The sequence below is a fragment of the Protopterus annectens genome, chromosome 6.part0 (assembly GCF_019279795.1).
Source record: "Protopterus annectens isolate FY-2018-M chromosome 6.part0, PAN1.0, whole genome shotgun sequence".
Classification (NCBI taxonomy): domain Eukaryota; kingdom Metazoa; phylum Chordata; order Ceratodontiformes; family Protopteridae; genus Protopterus; species Protopterus annectens.
The window spans coordinates 614,793,934-614,816,895 of record NC_056737.1 but is presented as its reverse complement, the minus strand read 5'-3'; the positions used below and the strand labels follow the sequence as shown (position 1 = coordinate 614,816,895).

Sequence of the window (22,962 nt, the reverse complement as noted above, 5' to 3'; positions counted from 1 at the left end):
CCCTGACGACCTGACGTCATTGAAGAAGGGACAGCATCCGACATAGAACCCAAGACTTTGCTAATCAGGCCAACTGAGGGCTACTGCAAGCAGATATCCCAAATGCAATGACTGCAACAGTGAATACACTCGAACATCTACATTTATGGTAAGTGATCACAACTGTGGTTTTTCCAGCGGACAGATTACTGCCTGCTGAAAAAATAGCTAGAGAACCAGTTGATGGAGGAGGTAGAGAGATGTAGGTCTGAGAGTTTAGTTAGAAGTTTAGAATGAGAGACAATATCAAAAGCCTTTGAAAGATTGAGGAAAAGACTGGAGATTAGGTTATTGTCACAGGCTTCAGCTATTATTTGGGTAAGTGACAGTAATGCAGTAGAAGTGCTATGGTTGGGCCTAAAGCCATGTTGGGTAGGAGTGAGGAGACCGTTATCGAGAAGTTGTTTGAGTAGCTGAATATGGATGCACATTTCCAAGATTTTGGATAGGGGGGACAGGATAGCAATTGGTCTAAAGTTAGAAGGATCTGTAGAGTTGCTGCCTTTGTGAAGAGGGATCATATAGAAGGATTTCCAAATGTCAGGAACCAGGGCTTCTGAGATGGAACGATTAATAAGAATAGAGACAGGGTAGGCAATGGATTGTGCAGCTATTTGTAGGAAATGAGGGGGTAGTTGGTCTGCTGAGGCTGAGCAGGGTTTGTTTGTTAAGGAGAGATTTAATTGTAGTAATTGGGACTGATTGGAAAGAAAAAGCAGTGGGGAGAGTTTTGTTATGGGATAGTGGCGGTGTTGAATGAGCCATACTGTTTTGTGTATTAAGTGTGTGGTTTTGAATAGTTTCTATGAAATAGTTGTTAAAGAGGGAGGCAGGTTCAGAAGCAATGTTAGGAAAGGGTTTGGGAGTAGTGGGGTTACCTGGGTGGAGTCGGTTGTTGATGGTGGTCCAGAATTTTTGTGGATTTTTGTGTGGGCTACTTTGGTTAGAGGAAAAAAAAGCTCTCTTGTCTTTGTTGACAAAGGTAGGAGGTTGGCATAATGCTTAGGGTGTTTACCTTACAAACACAAGGTACAGGGTTTGAATCTCACTTAGGGTGATTGGCTAGGTTTAAAATTACCCACAAGGGCAGTTAGCCTAGTACTAATCTATGTATCTATGAATCTATAAGTTTTTTAGCTAGGTTTCTGAACTCTCTGTATGTCTGCAGTAAGAGAGGGGACTTGTTTTTAACCCAGGCTTTTCAGGAAGAATCGCTTTTGTGCATGATTTAGTGGGTTTGTTTTCTTAGCCAGGGGGCGTAGTTGGATTTGATTCTGATTTTTCTGGACGGAGCAACAGAATCAAGTATGTAAAGGAAAATGTTATTGAAGGAATTTACTGCCTCATTGAGAGGGAGGTGACAGAGGAAGGACCAATTAATGCCAGATAGTTTAAAAGTGTCTGGGTTGAAGTGAGTAAGGTTCCAGCATACCCTGTATGTAGGGTCTTTAGTTGAGTGAATCTATATGAAGGTTGGAGAGTGGTCACTCAGTGAGTTGGGAAGTATACCTGGATTATGCTAGAGGTGAGGAACTGAAGTAAGGATCCAGTCAAGGATGGGTCCGGATGAGGAGTTTTTGTTTATTTTATTAGGTGTGGAGATGTGTTGGTGAAAACCATGAAGGTTAAGACTATGGGTAGGGGATGAGGGGGACAGTTTAGTCCAGTCTGTATTAGTGTCTCCAAGTATGATAGTTTCATAAGGGATATGGTTAGTAATCCAGGACAGGAAGTTCTCTAGGATGGGAATATTATCACCAGGGCGGGATGTATAGCAAATTTTTGCGAGGGTTGAGGTGACAATTTGTGATGCAGGTGAGAAGCAGGGAACAGAGATGGAGAGAGGGGACAGGTTAAGTAGCTCAGAATTGAGGTTAGCAACCCCTCCTCCACGTTTATTAGTTCTATCTGAGTGAAAGATGTTATAACCTAGAGGTAGGATTTCTATGTTAAGGACGTGAGGTTTCCGCCAGTCAAGAATGTGAGGAGATGTATTAGATATTCAGGAGTGCAGGTCTGTTGCTTTATTTACAATACTTTGAATAATTAGAGAGAAGATTTTTAAAGATTCGTAAGGGGAATTACTGGTAGGAAAGTGTAAGTTAGGGGGAAGGGGTATGAGTAGTGATATTGTGCAAGGAAGATGTGGGAAGCCCTGGGTTTGGGTGGATGTCTCCATCCAAAAGAAGACTGTCAAAGAAAGTGCGAAGAGAAGAGAGTTCAGGGTAGTAGGAAATCTAGATTTCTGCCCAGAGGAGAGAGATGAGTTAGAACAAGTAGGAACTTTGAAGAGGTCAGATGAAAAAAATAGGGAAGATAGATGGTGAGATTAATTGTGGGTAGGAAGTAGTATTAGGGTTAGGATTATAGGGGGGGGAATAGTAGAATGGTGAATGGTAAGAGGTTGTTAAAGAGAGGAAGAAGAGAAAGGTGGTGAAGAGAGAGTGTGGCTACATAACTAGAGAGTAGGTAGGGAGAAGGAGTAGTAGATGAGTGACTAAGTAGTGAACGCAGAGAAAGCAGAGAAGGTCTGACTAGAAATAAAAAGGAGTTAGTGAGTAGGGAAAGGGGGAGTACTAAGAATGTAAGGAAGGAGAGATAGGTGGGAGTGGTTATAGGAGTGCAGCAGGTATTAGATTAGTTTGAGAGGGTGATTGGATAGGAAGGGGTGTGGCATGTGAGAGTATATATATGTATGTAAAGTGGGGTGTGTGGAAATGGGGGTAGGGTAGAAGAGCGGAGAGAGGGCGAATGGAATGGGCATAGCCAGGAGCAGAAGATCCCTGTGTTTCAAAAAACCCTATGCTTAAAAAAAGCTATCAGTGGTGCTTGAACTTACATTTATTAGTGAGAACTTATGTTTATTAGTGAGAACAACATATAGAGTGGAGAGACTAGGTGTGTAAAGACAGATGTTGATGTATGAAGTGAACCCTTGGTTTAAGAAAAAAAAGGAGACAAGCAGCAAAGTCTTAGCCTTTAGCACACTTTCCTGAATTGAGTTAGTTGCCAAAGTGATACAGAGACTAGTGAGAGAGATGCATCCTCAGTGGGGGGGGGGGGTGGAAGAAAGGTGGTGGTGATGGGGGTTAGTGAGCTGAAAAATACATGTGCTCGCCACAGTGTAGATTAATTTGCAAAAAAAAAAATGCTTTTAACACCAGGTGAGGAAGAAACAGTTGGGGCACTTACATAAAGCTTGTGATGGTGTTTTTCTTTTGTTTTTGTTGGTTTCCTCCTGTCCTTGGCTAGACAGCAATCCTTGTATACTTTCAGGGTCAGTAGATAGAATGTCAGCCAGGTATATTCGGGGGGGGGGGGGTCAAGGTCACTTTTCAGTGTAGTTGACTACTGTAAAATAAGAGAGATGTAATGAAAATAAGATAGTGAGCTTAGGGTGGTAAAAAAATATTATATCTCTAGAACAAAGAGTAATTAAAGGAGGGGTAGTGAATATTAGAGGCAAGTAAAAAGAGTGAAATAGAAGGCAAAAGATTGATAGAGACAGAGAGAAAAAAATTATTACTTTGAAAGATTACCAATTACTTGGCCCACTTTACCTGGCTTCAAAGGGATTTGGTTTTGGAGCTTACCATTTCTCTGTCAGTGTTGTTGCCTCAAGAAAGCTTCAAGTAAGCCTCTCCAAAGCTGTCCACTCTCACTTCCTTAGCAAATTTCTCGATGAGGCTGATATCCAGTACTGCAGAGGCCACCTCTGAAGCGGCAGACACAGGCATCTCTATCAGGTGGCATGCCTGGCTTGACCTTTGTGGGTTCGTTCGTGGAACCCTTTAAGACTTCCTTTACAAATGCCCCTTTGATGATTCCACTTTGTTTGGACTGTCTGTTAGAGACCTTAACCTGCATTGAGCAGGAAGGCAAGACTCCTTCTGCAGTAGGGATCAGGTTTTCTACATTTCAGAGGTCCTTTTCTAAGACCCAGAAAGGAGGTGAGAAGCTTTGGTTGCGGAGGTCTCTGTCTTCTTTTCAGGATGCTCCCCAGGAATCCTCTTCCACAGACCCGGGCAGGGGATTCATTGGTAGACGCCACCATAGGGACTCCCGAAAACCCTTCTCGGAGAAGCCCTTCCAGCACTCCTGATGCGCTTACCCAACTGTCCTGCCGTAGAGGCAGTCAGGGATCATCTCTTCCTTCACTCACTAGCCTGGACAAGTCTCACCTCCGATCAGTGGGTGCTAAAACTCATTTCTTGAGGTTACTGTATTCCCTTCTCCCAGCTCCCTCCAACTCGAAGATTTCTCCCAAATTTACCACCCAGCCAATGGGAGTTGGCCTATCTCAGTTTGCAAGACCTCCTTCAAAAAAGAGCCATTCAAGAGGTCCCGCTTGGACAACAAGGGTCCAGAACTTACTTTTGCTTTTTTTTGGTGCAAAGAAAAATACTGGGGAACTGAGTCCAATTCTGGACCTCAGCGAGCTAAAGCTTTCTCTCAAGAAGTCCAAGTTCCAGATGGTCACTGTACAGTCCATTCTGCCTCTGTTGCGCAAAGATGATTGGATGTGCTCAGTGGATCTCAAGGATGGGTACTGTCATGTAAAGATTGACAGATGCTTCAGGAGACATTTACGCTTTCAGCTAGGGACCAATCATTATCAGTTCATAGCCCTGCCCTTTGGACTTACCACAGCCATCCGGGTGTTTACCAAATGTATGGCAGTTGTGGCAGCTCATCTCCAGATGCATTGTTTCCAGGTTTTTTCCATACCTGGATGATTGGCTCCTCATGGCTCCCATGAGGCATCGACTAACACTGGTAACCAAGTATGTCCCCAGGTTTTTTCATCATCTAGGTATCACAGTGAACCTGCCCAAGTCAAATCTAGTTCCAAGCCAAAACCTGGAATTCATTGGAGTTCAGTTGGACACAGTAGCAGAGACTGCAGTACTGCCTACCCACAGAGTCCAGCTGATTCAGGATCGGGTTTCTCTTTTGTTGAATCTAACAAGCCCACCTGTTCATTTGATTCTCAAAGCACTAGGCTCTGTGGCAGCTGCCATTCTGTTGTTTTCACTTGCTAGGTATCCTATGCGAGTTGTCCACTGGACTTTGGTAGTCAAGTAAGTGGTCCATTCTGTCTCAGCCCATGTCTGTGACAATAAAATGGACACAGGTATGCAGAAATCATATTATTTTGTGGCTTCAGTTTCAGGCTCCTTTTCTAAGCAGGCACTTTTGTCTTTCCTGCCCAAGGCCACAGTGACCACAGACACCTCCCTGTTGGGGTGAGGGGGATTTTCAGGGCAAAACTGTTCAAGGCATGATGTCCCCTGTAGAGACTAAATTGCACATAAATGTCCTGGAGATGAGCAGTCTTTTTAACATTGCAAGTCTTTCAGAACTGCCTCCCTCTAGGGACCATAGCAGTTCAGATGGACAACATGACTATAGTCTGGTATATCAACAAGCAAGGAGGAACACAGTCTTATCCTTTGTGCAGAGAAGTCATGAAAGTGTGGGAATGGGCAATGTCTTCCAGAAGCTTTCTTCTTGCAACTCATATACAGTACCTGGGAGTTCCAGCGTGCTAGCAGACAAACTCAGCAGGTCCATCTTGAGTCCTCACGAGTGGTCCCTGAATCCATCAGTGGCAAGGCAAATCTTCAACCATTGGGGTCAACCATGCTGTGACCTTTTTGCTTCCCCAGTCAACTACAAATGCAGCAATTACATTGCCCTGATTCCCCCACCAGGTGAGTCACCCAGGGGCACTTTTGTTCACTATTGGCCTCTGGGTCTCCTCTGTGCTTACCCTCCTATTCCCCTAATACCCAACGTTTTATAAAAAGCTCATCGGCTGTAGAGCTCTCTCATCCTCATTGCACCTTTCTGGGTTCATCAGGCTTGGTCTTCCTTCCTAAGGACTCATCTGAAGTATCCACCTTGGATACTGGATCCCATCTCCCACCCCTAGGGGCTTCCACATCCCAGTCTTCGGACCCTTCATCTAACCACATGGTTTCTCCAGTTCCAGTAATCCTGACAGAGTCCAGGCTTTCTTCCCCAGTGAGGAACATTATTTTGGTTTCTCAAAAAACGTCTACAAAAAAAATGTATTCCAATAAGTGGAAAAGGTTTTCCATTTGGGCCACACAATGGAATCTAGATCCCTTTTTAGACCCTATTCCTGATATCTTGCTCTTCTTATCTTTCCTCTTTCAGGATGGGGCAAGTTTCTATACTATTAAGCTGCAGTTGACTGCCATCTCTATTTCCATGTCAGCAAAGAGCGTACCTTTTCTTCCAAGTTGTGCAAAGCCTTTACAAAAGGAGTTTTCCTTCTTAGGCCTCCTATTAAGTACCCATCACCTCCATGGGACTTGACTTTGGTGCTGCAAGCTCTAACACATAAAAAAAAAAAACATTTGAACCTGCTAGTTTACGTGACATTAAATTCCTGTCCTGGAAGACTGCCTTTTTAGTACCATTACTTCTGCCAAGAGGGTCTTGGAACTGCAGGCTCTGTGCATTAAGCCCCCATTTATGATATTTCACAAGGACAGGGTGTCTCTTAGAACAAGTCATTCCTTTCTCCCCAAAGTGGCCTCTGAAGGAAATCTCTGTCAGTTGATTCAGCTATCGTTCTTCTTCCCGAGTTACGCTAATAAAGGAGAATATATCTTGGATTGTTTAGATGTCCACAGGCAATTGCATTTTTTATTTGAAAAGGACTGAGGAGTTCAGAAAGTCAGACCAACTTTTTGTGGCTTTCTCCCTAAACAGAAGGGGTCAGGCAATTTCCGAAGTGACTGTCTCCAGGTGGATTGCTAGTTGTATTTCCTTCGTTTATGCTAGTCTGAATTTAGAACTATCCAGACCAGTTAAGGCCCATTCCACTAGGGCTGTTGCTACATCATCTGCCTTCTTGGCTAGATTTTCCCTTGCTGAGATCTGTGCTGCTGCTATTTGGTCTAATTCTCATACCTTCATTTTGCACTACAAATTGGATTTGGTTTGTAGGAACAGGACTTCCTTTGGTTCCTCTGTGCTCCGGCATATCCTTCCTTGAGGCCACCCAGGGGACTCTAACCCATCTGTGAGGAATGATGGCACAGATAGCATCAGATAAAGAATTATATACTTACCATAACTTGGCATCTCTGCTATCCAGTGTCATCCCTCCTCATATTCCCATCCTCCATTCCCCCTTCCTTCTGATAGACCTAGTGAGGCTGAAGTGGACGAGATCTGGTGAGAAGTTTTTGACTTCTATTGCAGATGTTGTGTTTCTGAATTTCGGTTAATTTAGCAAACTCGATCTGAGGGTTAGAAGGTAGCAAGGGATTATGGGAAGGGGAGGAGTTTGAGCTCTGGATCTGTCTGAAAAGTAGCCGACTTGGATCTGAGGTCAGAGCCTAGACCCATCTGTGAGGAATGACGACACTGGATAGCACAGATGCCAAGTTATGGTAAGTACATAACTCTTTTTCTCCTACGTGCTCTGTCCTTTATTATCTCATCTGAATATCTGTTTAAAGCTTCTTCCATTTTTCCAGCCTTTTTTTTTTGTTTGTGTTGATATACTCCAGTGTTTTGTTTATTTTAACCAGGTCTGTATGCAGTTGTTTTGTATCTTCCTGTAGTTTACTGGAGTCATGTCTGTGGGTTGCACTGCTTTTTGCTGAACATCTGCAAAACACTCCCCAGCCAGTGTTTCTTCCTCACCTTTTTGTAGCTGATTTTTTTCCCCCAGGTGTTTTGTATTTCTTTATTCTTGGCATCCAGGAGTGCACTTACTAGCCAGTTACTGAAATATACCCATAAACACAAGTCTACTGGCCTTCTAGATTTTCTCTTTTCACACTGGGAGAGCTAGAAATAAGCTGTTAACTCAATGTACAGCAATCTTGGAAGTCCATCTTCTACAGGCTGTTGAGGAAGGTCTATGCCTAGCGTACAAGGCATTATCAGACCCCAGCCTGATGGACCTTCTGCATATCTGCAAAACAAACAGCACCAGAATTACCCATTCTAAAGACTTAAACCTTGCCTGTGATATAAATAGGACCTGCTGGAGAGAGAGGTATGCATCCCAGAGACCAACCCTTCTCTGAAACAGACTCTGTCGATGTGAAGCAGAGTTCCTCCCTAACCCAATTCAAGTATAACTTGGGCAATTGATGGGGAACAGGAACTTCATCCCTGGTTTGGCACCTGTGCTCTAATAAACACAGGCAGCCTAAGGTATGCATCCCAGAGACCAACCCTTCTCTGAAACAGACTTTCTGTCGATGTGAAGCAGAGTTCCTCCCTAACCCAATTCAAGTATAACTTGGGCAATTGATGGGGAACAGGAACTTCATCCCTGGTTTGGCACCTGTGCTCTAATAAACACAGGCAGCCTGTGAATGGTTAATCTCCCAGGCCTCTGCTTGTAAATGTTTTCCAAGCCCTTGCTTACACTTGTCAAGGGTGCAAGAACTTGTCAGAGATTTGGGATGCATGGCTAGGCTTAAAAAGGCCCTTGTGGTTGTTTGCCTGGTAAACACATGTGAACCTAAGATCCTATTCACATCTCTTTTTCCCTTTGTGTTTTCTTTCCCACCTCTTCAGTATTCTAATACGTACACATGGGCTTCTGTGTTAAGACACTGTCAATGTTTAGTGATTTGCTTAGCCATTTCAGATAGATAACTGTGAAATGCATTGATTTGCTGTACTTTTAAATCCCCAGACCCCATAATCCTGATAGCTCTGCTTTACATAACCTGTTGATGGCAAAGTGTTTTTCTACTTGCATTTTCAAAAGTGGACTGCTTTGCCCAGAGTAAAAAGTAATAGCCCCTACTAAGATGGTGATTAGTTTTGGTGGAATACATGCAGAATTACCATGGTTTAATTTACTGCTTCCAAAGGAAAAAGCACACAGGAATCAAACATTCAAATCAAAATGCTGAGCATATGGCTTACATAGTCTTGATAATTTATCCCATCAGTCATGTCTTATGTCCATAATGAGTTGCAATTCATGTCTCTCTGCACATTGCATTCTCTTTTATTGGATGACAAATAGAATATTATAGAATTGAACTTAGTGTAATGGGCTAAGGAAAAGCCTAGCAAAGCCCATTTGTAGACTTGAATTTATTTTCCACAACTTTTCTGCTTCATTCAGTCTGATCATGCAATGTATATTCCTGCACTAGAAGCTTTTAATCAGTATGAAAGGCAGAAGTTAGTAATTCAGAATTTACCTTCCTCCATTTGAGTTTTAAGTTTTGAGACTTGTATGGCTGCCAGAATAACAAGACTAAATGTACAAAAATGGGAAATAAGTCCAAGATTACTGTGTCCCCAGAGTATTCCCTTTTCTACAAGCTTTGGCAGTCGTGGAGTTTTATATATATATATATATATATATATATATATATATATATATATATATATAGGCGGCCACGGTGGTGCAGCAGTTAGTGTTGTTGCCTCACAGCAAGAGGTTCTCCAGTTCGATCCTCAGCTGGGGTGCCTTCTGTGCAGAGTCTGCATGTCCTCCCTGTGGTCGCGTGGGTTTCCTCCTGGTGCTCCGGTTTCCTCCCACATCCCAAAGACATGTAGGTGGATTGGACACTCTAAATTGGCCCTAGGTGTGTGTGTGCCTTCTGTGGAAGGTTGGGCTGTCAACTCGACACTGTGTGTGTGTATATATATATATATATATATATATATATATGTGTGTGTGTGTGTGTGTGTGTGTGTGTGTATGTATATATACGTATATATACATATATATATATATATGTGTGTGTGTGTGTATGTATATATATATATATATATATATACACACACACACACACACACGTATGTGTGTGTATGTAGCAGTGTTGTGGATGGCGTACCCCCCCCACCCCCGCCCACACACACATGCACATTATGGCTTGACCCCTGCAAAAATTAACTTTAAAAAACTGTGGTTGTCAACATTCACTTTTCCCCTTTAGCTTTACTGTTTTTTTTTTCTCTTTCCGTAATTCCAAAACTTGCAATTACAGGTTTTGAAACAGCAGTAGGGAGGCATGTATGTTGAGCTGTTACATAACTGTAAAAACATTTCTTTGCTTAGTGCACCTTAGATAAAAACAAAAGAGGAAATTTAATTAAAAAAGAAAAACCTCCTCTGGCTCATTTTGAGCTGTTAAATTAGAAACTTAAGTAAAAGGAAAATATTTTCCTAAATGAATTTGGTTTCTTTAACAATCCATTTAGCTGCTTTATGCATTGATAACCCTTTTTTTATTTATTTATTTTTTATTTTTTTGTAGGCGGTTGATGAATTTTATTCTAAACTGGAAAGCCAGAAGATAGATGTGAAAGCATTGCAACAGGTACAGCTCGTATTTGATATGAAATGTCATGGTATTGTTTTAGAGTATATTGTATGACTTGGTAAATGGTTATTTATCTTATAAAAGTGATAATGTGTTCAAACTATCAGCATTTTGTTTACAGAAATTTTCAACAGTACTCTGTAAGCTCTCATCAGCTCATGGAGGAACGGTGATCTTATAGCTTTGTAATCTGTTTTTCTGATTGTAAAATGTATAAATAAACCTGTTTATTGGTATGTTATGAGATCTGAGGGTCAGATCAACTTTTTGTTTGCTGCACCCGTTGTCTCTACAGATTGTACTGGAGCAGTGATGGATTTGTCATATGCCTGGTAGGCTGAATCAAGACTGACATTCTTTAATGTGCATGGTGTCGGAATAGAGGATGCCTGCCTTCACTTTTGTCCCTTGTAATTCTTTTGTTTGTTACCACGTTATAATGAGAGTTGGAGAATCACTCTTTTGTGTTTAACCCAACATTTGTTATCTCTGTGCTGTGGTTAAATAAAAAATAAAGTGTTTTGTGACTTCCCTATTGCACCATATGGCAAATCTTTCAAAAAAGTATTTTATATGGTCAAATTGGTCAGTCTTTTAATCTATCTTGATAGTAGAAGCTTGATATCCCCCAAATGATAACTTAATAGTTCTTTGCATTTATTGTAAATGTAACTCTTGACTGACTTTATTTTCTGTGTTATGTGCTCATTCTTCTGGTTTCTCCAGTTTTGGCCCAGTCTCTACTTAGCATATGGGAAACCTGAGCTGAGTTAGCAGTTAAAAAAATATTACTTGCCAGCCTGATGGTTGAAGACAGTTCATTTGGGGAAGAAAACACAGAAAAAGTCCTTATTGAATTGTAAGCCTGCTTACCACATTGATATTATTTTGAATTTTGTAATAAAGGTGCTGTGTTATTGTGGACAAGGCATAATCAAAATTTGTCTGACTTTAATGTTTTTTTCACTGTGGCCACTTAAGGTTCACCCCTAGAAGGGACAAGTCAGGGAAATGTGCAGGAAACTATGTTTTATATTAAAAAAAAAAGAAATGAAAAGAGAAAATTTGGAAGCATTCATGGAAAAAAATTCATTGTTCAAACATTGAATCTCAGATATTAAGTAAATAAATATGTTCTATGTGAAAGTAAGTTGTTTTATTGCTTTTCTCATTGTTTGTACTTTTGGAGAGCATCCACCCTTTAATGGAATAAACTGAATTTCTGCATATGTTTAATTACACCCAAGACTGCTTTAATATTTAATAATAAGTGGCTACCAATGTGAAAGGGTTAAGCAGCACAAAATATGAAAAATATGAAAGCATATAGTTAAGTACCCTTGCTGTGTTCGCAGATTGACATATTTGAGTTGAAAAACATTTGAAATACTCAGCTTTATTTAAAAAGTGGGTATCTACCCACTCTGTCTTTACACTTACTTTAGATGCTATAATTTAAGCAGTTGTCATAGAAATAGGCACTGCAATTCTTCTTCAGCCACATTTCAAATGTGATTGAGTATTTTTTTTTTTCAAACTAAGTATGTTTCATTAAAAATTGTATGTTTTTGCTGCATGGGTGTATCTCACTAATTGTAAGGACCCTTTTGGGAGAGATATGAAGTAATAGCTATGTTGACTAAGCAAAATGTGGATAGGGCACTGTGAAAATATTCCCCTTTATGAATATGAAGATACTGTCAGACATTATGGTGGAAGCAGTATGAGAAGGAATTGAAAAAAATGTGATTGAATATGGTATAAAATAATTAAAAATGTTAATGTTAGTGCTGTTACTTCATGGCCTGCATGTAAGTATACATTTTCAGTTAACAGAGTTAGGTTAGTCAGACATCAGAAATTGCATGGGCTTCACTGGGTGCTTTCCTAGCTGTGGAGCAATGTCAAAATGGAGTGTTTGAAATCTAGACCCAGGCAGTGTGCAATTTTGTTATGAAAGAATTATTATTAAAAGGGCTTAAATTTAAGGCAACAGCTCCACATGCAGTAATATATGGAGAGAAGAGGTGTGTGTATTTTATTTCTTTTAAGACTATGGTGCATACCTCTCAACTGTACAGATTTTCGCATAATGTCCAGATTGTTGCCTCAGATTTTTGGTCTATTGCTTATGAAATTATGGTTTTCTGGCAAACCATTGAATACTGAAGTCAGAAAATGACAGACATTTGAGTTTCAAACTTCAAACCCATCAGAAAATTTACATTAATGCAAAACCTGTTATTCTATCAATGTTCTAAGTTTGTAAGAGCAATATTTAAAATTTGTCCCTATTTTTGGGCCTCCCCCCCCCATTACTTATGCTTTTGTCCAGATTTCTTGCTCTAAGAGGCTGAGAGGTATGTTATGGGGTTGTTAGAATCATGCTTGGGAAAGTTTCAGATGTTAAAAAAAGTAAGGAACCTTAGTGGCTGCTTAAAATCTGAGGACTTTAATGTGGTCCTTAGAACGTCAAAAACTGAGTATGGTTAGGGGAAACATGCTGATTTGGAGATTGCAGTTGCAGATTATTTCCCGTACTCCAAGGTACAGCAGCTCAGAATTAGTATACAGAAGTAGCACTGGTAGGGGCAGAGGGACAAAGTGTTCCAGTAGAAATGCTTTATAAGAATATCATTGAGTTTTTGAAGTCATTGTTTTTTTCTGTTGAAATCGTACTTTAATTTTCAAAGTGCCAGTACTGCTCTCACTGATAGGGATCCATGAGCTGTAGAACAGTTCTGTATTTAATTTAAGTAGCAGTTTTAAGTTTGTAGTTCAGATGAAACTGAACATTGATCATGTTGCTATTCTAATCAGTAATGAAGAGATAGTGGTAGAATATACAAACTAATTATAAACATTATTTTGACTAATAAATATGATGAAGTTTATGGATGAGGTAAGGATATTAACGGCTATAAACTGATGGTTAGAGCCCTGAAGTTGTGTATGAATTAGGTAAATATGTACTGCTATGTTTTATTAAAGTTATACTTATCGGCACCCACTGCACTAGTCATGTTTCCAACTCACCATGCTATCCCAAAGTGTATTAATTAGTTTTCAACTGTTAAAGCCCCTCTACTCTCCCATGGAGGTTTGCCTTCATACCCCACACTTAATGTACTGTGTGAACTATTGCCATCTCAACGAAAAGAGAAATGCATGTATTCCATTTTGTCTGAGTCTGTACAACTTTGGAAGTAGTCTAGAGATCAGGGATGTGAGGGTAGAGGAACTTCATGGTTGAAAGTTAACTGACATGCGTTGGTGTTACATGGTGGAGTGGAAACATGGCTGAGGCATAGAAGCTTAACGCTACATCTTGATGCTAGAGGAGCTGGTGAGGAGAAGTGGGAGTGGTCACTGTTGGTTTGCCTGTCTTGGAAGGTGGTGACCCATTGCTGTATCAACTTCTAGAAGCAGCAGGATAAAGCATAGCATGAATGTTAGCTGAAGCTAAGTGTTGTGAACTAATGTAGCTGGTGCTTGGATCAAGCCAGGTAATTTTTTTGGGGGGGGGGGGTGGCAAGTGGTTTAGAAATGAAAGTCATTTACTCAGAGACACTGGCCATCTTTGGTAAAGAAGGAATAATTGTTGACCATCTAGTACCAGGCAAATACACACTGGATCCTGCTAGAGTAACACCCATTAAGAAGCCAGTTATTGCTGCCTATTTTTTCTGTCTGAATGTAGGCATCTTTCATGAAGAGGGAAGGGTAATGCTCAACACAACTGACTTACCTTTCTCTGAGACATTGGTGATAGTATTTTCTTAAAGAATCCAAACTGGATTGGGTCAATAGTTTTTATGTTGCCGTTGTCCTTATTTAGAAATCCTGTAATGATACTTTTTATAACTTTACAGATGAGTGTATTCAGGCTTATGAGTCTATAATTAGCTGGAGCTGTTGATGTCCCACATTTGTGTGAGGGGAGAATTGTTGCTGTCCTCCATATATATCTGTCACGAAACCTGCTATGTCCTCTGAATCTGAGTATGTGGTATCACTTAGTATTACCTTCGGTCAATGCTGTGCAATGTTATTGATGTTTCTAAAATAGTTAAATAAAGCATTGTGATTATCCTTCAAATCAGGAGCTATTTTGCCTCGTACATGAAATTGGTTGATTTGATTAGCATCCAAAGTTCCCTGTTGAGTTTAGAAAGACTGTGTTTAGCATCTTGAAAGTTAAATTTATTTTGTATGCAATGATTTTTTTTCCTTTTATTTTGGAGCCAGGTTATATCTGATTCTATCGTAGGAGCTTATTCTTAAATTTGACAATGTTTTACATAGAAGCGGGAATAAATGCATCTATGCAACTATTTAAGTGCACATAGAAATTGGTGGTATGGGATTCCACATAAGCATCGGAGTCATCAGGTTGTCAGGGGCTTTTGAATTTAGTCAAGTCATCACTCAGATTTAGTAGATTAGCTTTGGCATAATCTGTGAATACTGAGGTGTTTGAAGATACTTTTGGCTTCCATATTATGGTGAGTATTATTGATTTGTGGTCCAATTTGACCAGGTATGAAGTAACTGTTGGCGAGTAGCAAAGCTGTCCCATATTGGTAATGACCAAGTCCAGGTTTTTATCTCCCTGGTTGGGGTGTAGGCTAACTGGTCCACATGGTTTATATTTATTAAGTCCAGAAATTTCTGGGCATACATGCTTGAGGATGTATACGGCTTCCAGTTAATGTAGGGGCAGTTGAAGTCTCCTTGAAGAATAGTGTTTGCCTTAATGCATAGGGATACCATATTAGTTAAGTGGGAAGTATGGGCTGCAGGCGACATAGAGGGAAGGTCCTATAGTTATTTATGATATGATAAGGGGGTTTTGTTAATGGTAAGTTGGACAAGGAGGAGTCGAGATTAATTGTTTTAGAGAATATAGAGATACTACCACCTTTAGTGCCTTGATCTAATATGGTGGGACTGAATGTGTGGAAAGCATTGAAACCCCACTGTGTCAGAATGTTTACCGTGCAACAGCTTCTTCCTATGCTAGCCAAGGATTCCTGGTTATTCACCCTAGACTTAAAAGAAGCCTATCTGCACATCCCCATAAGGGAATCATGCAGAAAATATCTAAGTTTCAAGGCAGGGTCAATGCATTATCAGTTCTCTGCACTTCCCTTTGGCTTATCTACTGCACTCAGGGTATTCATAAAATGCCTGGCTCCGACCATTGCATACTGCAGGCAGAGAAATATCCAAATTTACCCATACTTGGACGATTGCCTGATTCAGGCGAACAGTCAGGAATTGCTGCTGCAGCACCTGACATTTGTAAAAAACCTTCTAACTTCCTTGGGGTACACCATAAATGAAAATAAATCAAAACTGGTACCCAGTCAAAAAATTGTATTCCTGGGAGCAAGCTTGGACGCAACTTCCCAAATGGCATTCCTCACTTCAGAAAAGCAAGCCTGTCTGACAGACTACTTCAAACAAATGGCAACCAGAACCCAGCTATCTGCAAGAAAAATACTGCAAACCCTAGGGTTCATGGCCTCATGTATAATGTTAATTCCATATGCAAGACTGCATATGAGGAAACTTCAATGGTACTTAAAAAGTCTTTGGTGCCAACATTCTCAGGACCTGGAAACCGTCATTCCTATCATAACCTGTCTAAGGACAGAGTTCCTTTAGTGGGCAGAAGCATGCAACCACAACAAGGGACTGCCATTTACTCAACCCCAAGCCACCCAGACCCTAACCATAGACACATCAGACAATGGCTGGGGGGCTCACATGGCTGGCAAATGTATTCAGGGCCACTGGAGCCCAAATCAAATCCAGCTGCACATCAACCAAAAAAAGATGCTAGCTGTACAGAATGCCCTGACAGCTTTCAGATCCCTACTGTTTCCAGGCCAACTGCTAATAAAAACAGACAACACCACAGTTATGTAGTACATCATCAAGCAGGGGGGAACCCATTGCTACCCTCTCTGCAGGTTAGTCATGGCCCTGTGCCAGGCAAACAAAACTCACTGGCAGATGACTTAAGCAGAACTCTCCTAGACCCACACAAGTGGAAATTGGAGCCCAGCACCTTCAACCTTCTGATTCAGAAATAGGTGACCCCATAGGTGGATCCCTTTGCCTCCCCCTACAACCACCAGCTCAGCAAATTCTGCACCAGGACTCCTCACAGCAGGGCTTGTAAAGTGGATGCCCTATCCTTTCAATGGGAAAAGCTCTCAGTCTATGCCTTTCCACCTCTGCCCCTTCTCTCAAGAGTACTACTCAAGATAAAACAAGACAGGCCAAGGACAATTCTGATTGCCTAGGACTGGCCATGCCAGCACTGGTACCCACTCCATTGCAGCCTGACAACAGTGTCACCCTGGCACCTACACCAGTCCCCAACCCTGCTCTCTCAGCAGGAGGGCCAGATTTTGAATACACAACTGCAAACCCTAAATCTTGCAGCCTGGCTTATTCCTTGAATTCCCACCAACAACCCTAAACAAACAGGTGCTCTATGTTATTCTTGAAGCCAGAAGACCCAGTACAAGGAAATCCTATGCTGATAAGTGCAAAATGTATTGTTCCTGGATTCAGTCTAAAGGAGAGGGCACAGCAGTGCCCTCCTTACCTCAAATCCTGGATTACCTACCAGAACTTCTCCACAGAGGCCTGTCTTTCTCCTCCATTAAGATCCATGCCTCTGCAATCTCAGCTCATTACAATACTGAGCCACTTCTATTTTCTCACCCTCTCATCAAGCAGTTCCTGAGAGGGGCAAACAACTTAAGGCCACCAATGAGAGTGCCCACCCCTGCTTGGGACCTTAACTTTGTACTGGAAAAGCTCACACTTCCACTTTTTGAAATTCCTCTCTTGGAAAGCAGCCTTGCTTCTAGCCATCAGTTCAGCTAGAAGAGTGTCTGAGTTGCAAGCACTGATGGCTGTGGAACCCTTCATTATTTTCCATGCTGACAGGGTTTCCCTCAGGACTAACCCTTCCTTTATGCCTAAAGTGTAGTCCAGTGTAGCTCTCAACCAATCCATCCATTTGCCAACCTTCTTCCCTAATCCTCAAAATAAAGGGGAAAGGATCCTGCACTCTTTGGATGTGCACAGACAGCTCAGGTTCTACCTTGATAGGACTAAACCTTTCAGAAAATCTAACCAGCTGATAGTCAAGTTTGCAACAGGGGCACAGGGCAAGGCCATTTCAAAACAAACCATTTTCAAATGGATAGCACACTGCATCCAATTCTGCTAGAAGCACCATGGAAAACCAACCCCTCAGGGGGTCAGAACACATTCCACTAGGGCTACATCTTCCTCTACAGCATTTATCAGGGGAGTACCTACCAGGGACATATTGTTAGCTGGTACCTGGAATTCTGTACACACCTTCACCAAGCATTACACCTACCTACCTTTTCCAAATCCATGGCATGATTTGCTACAGCAGTCTTGCAAGACCTACTAGCCAACCCTGACTCTTATTGACTGCCTCCACCTTTCCTCAGTTTTGGGAATCAACCCATGTGTGATGACTGCAACAGTGAAACACAAAGAACATAGTACAGTTGTGTACACTTTCCATAAATGTAGATGTTCGAGTGTATTCACTGTTGCAGTCCTGGTTTCCCTCCCTCCAGCCCCCTGGTTTTCTCTGTCTCTTTATCTCTCCTCTCTATGGCTATTCCTACTGATATTGTTATTTACTTTTTACTGGTGGTGTTTCCACACCATATCCTAGCTTCCTATTTGGGGGCTTCTGACATTTGGGGCAAGAAAAACTGACGTAATGGTGTCGGCTGCCTGTTTTTATACCCTTGACAACCTGACATCAGGGAAGAAGCGACAGCATCCGACAGAGAAATACTAAGTCTCTGGTATTCGGGCCGACTGAGGGCTACCTGCAGGCAGATAACCCAAATGTGATGACTGCAACAGTGAATAGACTTGAACATCTGCATTTATGGTAAGTACACAACTGTACTTTCCTTTTCCTTACTACCAACTCAGATTTTCACCACGTTCAAATTCTTTGCCATTAGCTTCTTTCAAAGGTGAGTATGACCTTTTTTGAGAGGCACTTTCCTTATCAGACCTTTTAACAAGATTCCTGATCTTTAGTGTAATTTGTACTTTCTTTTAAATAAATTGCCTCTTTCCTTTTTTAAGTAGTTGCTACATCAGACTTTAATTACTTATCTAAAATGCCCTTTCTTACGTCCATTTTATTTGCTGGAGGGGTTTTTAAGTTGCAAGCATTATGGGCAATTCCTTTATGCCTGAGTTTTCCACAAGGATAGAGTATTGTTGCAAACTAACCCTTAATTTATAAAGGAAGGAAAAAATGTAGTATGTTTGGATTTGATTCTAGAGGGTAGGAGTGATGGTTCCATAGTGTACACAGGAAGTTTTCGGATGGTAGCCAGTACCTCCATGCTTCCAGCTGTCATCTTCCCCATTTATTGGCAGCTCTCCCTTGTGGGGAATTTTTGCTTTTGTCTAGGATTTGTAATGATAGGAATATTTTGAGACAGGAAATAAGAAAATCAGCTGAAATGTTTTTAGAAAGAGGATATGATCCCACCATGGTGAAAGAGGCAGAGTGTAGAGTTATGAATGGCGTGGTCCAAAGCAACACATTTGAGAATAAAAGGGGTGCTATACAACCTTGGGGTACTACATCTAAGCAATATATTAAAGAACAAGTGTTTTTTGTTTCCATGTATAGCATTAAAAATGAAGAAATTGTAAGTATGGATGTTATGTGATCCTATCTCGCCTACATTCTGCACTGATGGGCTCGGAGCCGATCCCTCGGCTCCGACTCGGCACGCTTATGCTATAGAGCGAGGCCTCTTATTGGCTGAGCTATCTTTATCCCAGGATGCACCACCACTGATCCCCCAGATCTCGTTTGCCGCTTACAAAGCTTAGACGTGGTCTCAACTTGGCTGGGCTAAGTACTATTTATTTAGGCTTTTTCCTGTCAGAAATTTGCTTGATTTAAACCCAAAAGCTGTTTTAACAGCTATTGTTGCTATATTGTTGTTGTACGAACGTGCATTGGTAGTTTTGGTAGAGGATTTCGTGTTTTTTCCTGTCAGGGAAGGTTTCCCGTTTAACTTAGAGGGGCCTTCCCCTGTTGTTTCTACTACCTTGGTTTTTTGTGTGTGGGTCAAGTACCCGTTTAAGTTAGAGGGTCTTGACCCTCTCTATCTCTCTTTTTCTGTAGAAAATTGTTTCTTTACTGTATTAAAAAAAAAAAAAAAAAAAAAATATATATATATATATTTTATTTTTAAACTTTAAAATATTAAAGTAGGGATATTTTACTTGCTGTAACCCTTCTTTTTGATTGTAGACAACTGTGTTTGACTTTTTGGCTATGTCTAAAGAACACAAACCCTCCGGGTTTAAGAAATGCACGAGGTGTGGTTTCAAAATGTCCATAACGGACGACCACTCCTCGTGCGTCTATTGCTTAGGTGCCAAGCACCTACAAGAGTCGTGTAGTGTGTGCCACGCTTTCTCATCAAGAGTCCTCCAGGAGAGGAAGAACAAATTAATCCTCAAGGGGTTAATCAAGCCATCCTTCGAGGAGGCTTTATCTTCCTCTCCTTCGCCTTCTAAAAAGAAGAAAGTGTCGGCTCCGACCAGTCAGTCGGAACCGACTGCAAAAAAATCTAAGCAGACTTCTCCATCGGCTCCACGGACTTTGGAGCCGAGGGCGGAACGGTCTGCCTCGATGCCTCCAGCCTCGACCCCTCTGGTTTCGGAGCCGAGGACTGGAGCATCGAGGCGGGTCACCCTCATCGGCTCCACTGATATTGGAGCCGATAAGGGTTACCGGCTCAGACTCTTCCCCTTCGGAGCCGAAGTCCTTATCGGCACTGAGGGAAATTACCTTGAGATCTCCCTCAGAGCCGATAGTAGTAGAGTCCATTCGGAGCCGGTCCCCGAGCCCTTCGGAGCCGATGGAGAAATCGGTTCGGGCCCGATCGGTATCCTCTAGATCATCCAAGATGTCTGATTCGGACATCGACAGGGTGCTCCTTAGACTCTTCCAGTCTCCGGTGTTCCAAAAGCTAGTTTCGGCTCCAGCCCATTCGGCTTCAGAGCCGATGGTCCACTCCCCTACTGTGGTTCCTCCTCCAACAGCTTCGGCACCGTTGGAGCCGGCACTGATGGAACCGGTGGAGGTTTTAGGGTCGGGCCCGACCCTTGCTCCAACTCCGGCTCTTGGGTCGGAGTTCAGTACACGGACTTCTTCCTTCGGCCCTGGGGGGGAGGCTTCGGGATTGATGCTTTCGGTCCCAAGTATCCCTCTTGGTGCGTCGGCGGCGGGAGTGCCGTCCACTGTCGTGGCCATGGAGGTGGGACCCTCCCAGGATTCTGGTGGTCCCGCCTTCAGGGCTATGAGGAGTGCATTAGCCAAATCTTCCTTGGCTACCTCCACGGTTTCCCCAGCGCCTTCCCTGCATACGGAGACTGGGTCTTTGGCAGTCCCCCTGTCCTTAGACAGCGGAGCCCCCGGGCCTCAGGTTACCCCCGCTGGGGTTTCTCCCCCTCCTGGAGGTCCTTCTGAAGCCTCTTCGGAAGAACCCCCCAGGAAGAGATCGTGCAAGAGGAAGCACGTTGACTCCCCTGATGAGTCTCTGACATCAGACACTGATCTCGATGATGCAGAGGGGTCCCCTAAGTCGTCCTCGGATGATGTCTCCTTTGCAGACATCCTGGAAGCCCTAAAACAACGAGGCGGCTGGCAGTCCAAATTTCCCTCTGCTGATGAGTCAGTGTTCCTGAAGGCCTTCGGGGCTCAGCCCTCCGCCTCCTTGGTGTCTCCGCCCTTCGATGAGCTCTTGGATTTGATCTGTCGAAGGGCGTGGGAACACCCAGACTCTGTGGAACCGGTGCCTGCTCGTCCGAATAAGTTCCTCTCGGCACCCCCTGAAAAAGAATTTCTAACTAAAGGTGTGGCTGTAGATGCTTTGGTGGTGGCATCTGCTACCCAGCAAGATGTAGCAGAGGCTTCGACGTCCGTCCATCCTCCTAATAAGGAGTCTAGGAGCATGGATCGGTACGGCAAGCGCACCCTCAGTTCAGCGGCCTTTACATTGAGGTCCTTGAACTACCTTACGCACTTTACCAGATTTCAGAGGGATCTGATTAAAGAGTTATCCGATACCCTCTTGGGTAACCTGCCTGAGGAGCTGGCCCAGACGGTTGGCTCTCAGCTGGCTACAATGTCGTCCATCTCGAACTCGTCCATGAGGCTCATTTCTTATGCGGCCGAAGGGGCGAGTAGAGCGGCGGGTACAGGCATTGCTCTACGGAGACAAGCCTGGCTCCGCCTGTGTCATTTCGCGGAGGCCTTCAAGTCTTCCTTTGCCGACGCTCCCTTTGATGGGTCCTCCCTGTTTGGACCCAAGGTAAAGGACACACTAACCTGCTGTGAACAGGAGGGTAAGACTCTGACTGCCGTAGGGGCACAATTTTCCACTCCCTTTCAGCCTTATCCCAAGGCTAAAAGAGGAGGGAAGATGTGGTTCCGTAGATCTCAGAAGCCTTACCCCTCTCAGCAGGAGGATTCCCCTTCCAGAGGCAGAGGAGGGGGAAATTCTTCCGGAAGACGCCGTCCCAGAGGCGGCAGAGGCCCTCGCAACACTGGAGACCGCGAGTCCTTTCGTGGCTCTTCAGCCTTTCATAGTCCCTGAGGGATTGCCCAGCTGTGCTGCTCCGGAGCCAGTCGGGGGTCATTTCTCGAAGCACCTAAAAGCCTGGGAAGGTATCACTCAGGACCGATGGGTGCTTTGAATTATCGCCGGAGGTTACTCCATCCCATTCTCTCATCCCCCCTTTCAGTCCAAAAAAATCCCGGACCCGCCACCCAGTCAGCAGGATACTGCAGCCTCAGAAGTTTTAAAGCTGCTGTAAAAAGGAGTCATCCAACCAGTCCCCGCAGACCAGATCGGATTAGGGACTTACTCAAGATTCTTTTTGGTGCCAAAAAAGACCGGGGACTTGAGGCCCATTTTGGACCTCAGCATCCTAAACCGTTCACTCAAAAAGTCCAAGTTCCGGATGGTCACCCTACAAACCATTCTCCCATTGCTGGAGAAGGGTGTTTGGATGTGCTCCATAGATCTCAAGGACGCTTATTACCATATCATGGTACATCAAGCGTCCAGGAGACATCTGCGCTTCAGCCTAGGAATCAGTCATTTTCAGTTCCGCGCGCTGCCCTTTGGTCTCACCACAGCCCCCAGGGTGTTCACCAAGTGCTTGGCAGTCGTGACTGCTCACCTGAGAAGTCTAGGATTCCAGGTGTTTCCGTATCTAGACGACTGGCTCCTAACTGCCACCTCCAAGCATCTACTACTGCGGAGCCTACAAGCCACTGTATCACTGGGCAACTCCCTTGGAATCACCTTCAATTGGCCAAAGTCTGTGTTGCTGCCATCTCAACGAATAAGATTCATAGGGGTAGAGATAGACTCAAACCAAATGCGGGTCTATCTACCTACAGACAGAATTCAAACCATACAGACTCAAGTTCGAGCCTTACTTCCCAGGTCCA

General features: G+C 43.0%; 1 protein-coding gene across 1 annotated transcript in view; it reads left to right on the top strand.

Annotated features, from left to right (window-relative positions):
* NEMF (nuclear export mediator factor) overlaps positions 1 to 22,962 on the top strand; it is a 1,922,187-nt gene that overhangs the window by 645,392 nt on the left and 1,253,833 nt on the right. The window contains exon 11 of the mRNA XM_044074284.1: positions 10,320 to 10,382. Within this exon, the coding sequence (XP_043930219.1) occupies positions 10,320 to 10,382 (63 nt within the window). The remainder of the gene's footprint in view (positions 1 to 10,319; positions 10,383 to 22,962) is intronic.